Below are 3,121 nucleotides of genomic sequence, written 5' to 3' on the forward strand. Positions count from 1 at the left end.
TGGGACTACAGGTGCCTGCCACCACGCCCGGCTAATTTTTTGTATTTTTAGTAGAGATGGGGTTTCACCGTGTTAGCCAGGATGGTCTCCATCTCCTGACCTAATGATCTGCCCGCCTCGGCCTCCCAAAGTGCTGGAATTACAGGCATGAGCCACCGCGCCCAGCCGCTTATCTCTGTTATCTATGTAACATATCTATGTTAGCATGCTGCATCCTTGCCAGAATAATATCTAAAACTTAGAACTGATCTCCCCACATAAGACCCTGGCTGCTGGCTTTCAGTGGCCAGGGTCCCACTCCCCGGTCATCACACCAGGTGCTGCTGGCAGCCCATTTACAGGGTGCTGCCTGTCCTGTGGCTGTGGCCGTCCACAGTGGCCTGTGGAGGCTGTGCTGCGTCTTGGATGTGCGGAGTCAGAGGCTGTCGCTGTCAGCACCGCCACATTGGCGGCTTCTGTGCTTTTGGTGAAAAAGCCAAGCACGTGATACAACCTAACCCTGATTCCCTAAAGTGGCCCCAGCCTTCTTGGCCCCAGGGATTGGTTTCGTAGAAGACACTTTTCCACAGACGGGTCGGGGGTCGGGGTGGTGTCAGGATGAAACTGTTCAGGTCATCAGGCGTTAGATTCTTATAAGGAGCGCGCAACCTGGACCCCTCGCACGCGGAGCCCACGGTAGGCTTTGCACTCCTGTGAGACCCTGCTGCCCTCCCCTGCTGATCTGACGGGAGGGGAGCTCAGGCGGTAGTGCTCCCTCACCTCCTGCTGTGCCTCCCCGTTCCCAGCAGGCCATAGACCAGGTCCGTCCCAGTCCGAGGTCCAGGGTTGGGGACCACTGCTGTAAAGGCTTAGGGTAACCTGGTCTCATTTGGCAATTACAGGTGAAGGACTTAACTAAGTACTTGGATCCCAGTGGGCTCGGCGTGATCAGCTTTGAAGACTTCTATCAAGGGATCACAGCCATCAGAAACGGAGGTCAGTGGTCCCCGCCATGCGCTCCCACCTCCTCTCCCCTTCCTCAGCCACCCTCTCAGCCACTGCACGTCACTGGGCTCCTCGTGCCGACGCTGTCATTGTTCCTTCTCCTTGAAGCCCCCAACATACCCCAGGTTTCCAGGTGGTCTCCTTCCTTTCTTGTGACTTTCTCCTCACACACCCTGTCTTCAGAATTGGCTGAGTCAACTACTTTTCCATAATGCTAGAAAGCAACTGCCCCTTTCCTCAAAGATTTCATGATGGAAATTTGAGAATTTTCAAAGTATTGAAAGAATGATTCCATGGCCACCCACGTGGGTGTTCACCACCGTGCTCTGCAGGCAGCACTTTGTTGCTCTCTCCCCACGTCTCTGTCCATCTCGTCTGTCCCCAGACCCTCTCGAATGGGATGTGTTTGCAGTCAGCATGCTTCCACGCACACCGCCCTGAACACTGCAGCCCACACCACCATCGTTCCCTAGAGCTCAGTGTTTGTTTCCAGTCTTCCTTTGAGTAAAAATTTACCTGTAGTGAAATGTACAGCTCACGCCTGCTCCTCTGTGAGCTCCGACAGAGTCCCATGCCTGGCAGTGCGGAGCCTGTCACACGCATCACTGTCCCCACGTGGGTCCCGCATACCGCTCGCCCTCAGGCAGTGCCTTCCCTCCTGCTGGCACCGTTGCTGATTTCTGTCACCGTGGATTAGTTTTACCTGTCTCTCTCTCTCTCTCTCTCTCTTTTTTTTGAGACTGGGTTTCACTCTCATCGCCCAGGCTTGAGTGCAATGGCCCGATTTCAGCTCACTGCAACCTCCACCTCCCAGGTTCAAGCAGTTCTCCTGCCTGAGCCTCCTGAGTAGCTGGGATTATAGGCACCCGCCACCATGCTCGGCTAATTTTTGTATTTTTAGTAGAGACGGGGTTTCACCACATTGGCAGGGCTGGTCTTGAACTCCTGACGTCAGGTGATCCACCCGCTTCAGCCTCCCAAAGCTGAGGTGCTTGGATTACAGGCATGAACCACCGTGTCTGGCCAGTGTCACCTGCCTTGAGGGTTCGTGTGCTCTCACCTGGCTTCTTTCCCCAGCATGACGCCTTCCCCAGCATGATGCCTTTTTCAGCACGATGCCTCTGAGATTCATCTGTGTGGTTTGCATGTTTCAGACTCTGTGCTGTCCATTGTGTGCTTGTTCCGTATTTCATTTCTTCGTTCTCCTGGTGATGGACGTGTCTGTACAAGTCTTTGTGTAGACGCGTGTCGTCAAGTCGTTGGGGCTTGTATCTAGGAGTGGGTCATGTGCTGGGTCAGTTCTTCATAGTGGCCGTGCCGTTTCACACTCTCACCAGTCCCTATACACTGTCCGTCTTATGTCAAGTTCTGAAGCTCTCAACAGGCCTTCTCATTTCCTCATGTTTGGCCAGGCGGTGTAGGGGTGACGGTGGCGGGCCCTTTTCCTCCTTCCTGCACGTGCAGGGTAGGTCAGACCTTGGCTGGGTCCTGCAGAGTCGGCAGGTGCAGTCAGGTTGATGGATGCCCTTGGGCCTCAACCTCAGGTCTTGTCTGTCTCCTCCACAAAATTATTGCCTGACAGTGTCTCTAAGGTGCTGGGTTTTATCAGATGCCAAGTCCTTTGATGGCTCTAGGGAATGTGCTGTGTGTTGTTCCCTGTTTTTTTTTTTTTTTTTTTTTTTGAGACTGAGTCTCGCTCTGTCGCCCAGGCTGGATTGCAGTGGCCAGATCTCAGCTCACTGCAAGCTCCGCCTCCCGGGTTCACACCATTCTCCTGCCTCAGCCTCCCGAGTGGTTGGGACTACAGGTGCCTGCCACCACGCCCGGCTAATTTTTTGTATTTTTAGTAGAGATGGGGTTTCACCGTGTTAGCCAGGATGGTCTCCATCTCCTGACCTAATGATCTGCCCGCCTCGGCCTCCCAAAGTGCTGGAATTACAGGCATGAGCCACCGCGCCCAGCCGCTTATCTCTGTTATCTATGTAACATATCTATGTTAGCATGCTGCATCCTTGCCAGAATAATATCTAAAACTTAGAACTGATCTCCCCACATAAGACCCTGGCTGCTGGCTTTCAGTGGCCAGGGTCCCACTCCCCGGTCATCACACCAGGTGCTGCTGGCAGCCCATTTACAG

The 3,121-nt window shown here is 53.9% G+C and overlaps 2 protein-coding genes across 2 annotated transcripts in view; both read left to right on the forward strand.

The window, feature by feature from the left end:
* LOC105526472 (60S ribosomal protein L3-like) overlaps window positions 1-3,121 on the forward strand; it is a 79,618-nt gene that overhangs the window by 66,828 nt on the left and 9,669 nt on the right. Inside the window, exon 9 of the mRNA XM_011962474.1 lies at window positions 882-975. Coding sequence (XP_011817864.1) covers window positions 882-975 — 94 coding nt within the window. The remainder of the gene's footprint in view (window positions 1-881; window positions 976-3,121) is intronic.
* The window catches only part of LOC105526426 (rab11 family-interacting protein 3-like), a 113,384-nt gene that overhangs the window by 49,144 nt on the left and 61,119 nt on the right, over window positions 1-3,121 (forward strand). Inside the window, exon 2 of the mRNA XM_011962432.1 lies at window positions 882-975. The gene's annotated coding sequence lies outside the window, so the exon portion shown is untranslated. The remainder of the gene's footprint in view (window positions 1-881; window positions 976-3,121) is intronic.

Source organism: Colobus angolensis, unplaced genomic scaffold (assembly GCF_000951035.1).
Source record: "Colobus angolensis palliatus isolate OR3802 unplaced genomic scaffold, Cang.pa_1.0 Scaffold59, whole genome shotgun sequence".
Lineage (NCBI taxonomy): Eukaryota > Metazoa > Chordata > Mammalia > Primates > Cercopithecidae > Colobus > Colobus angolensis.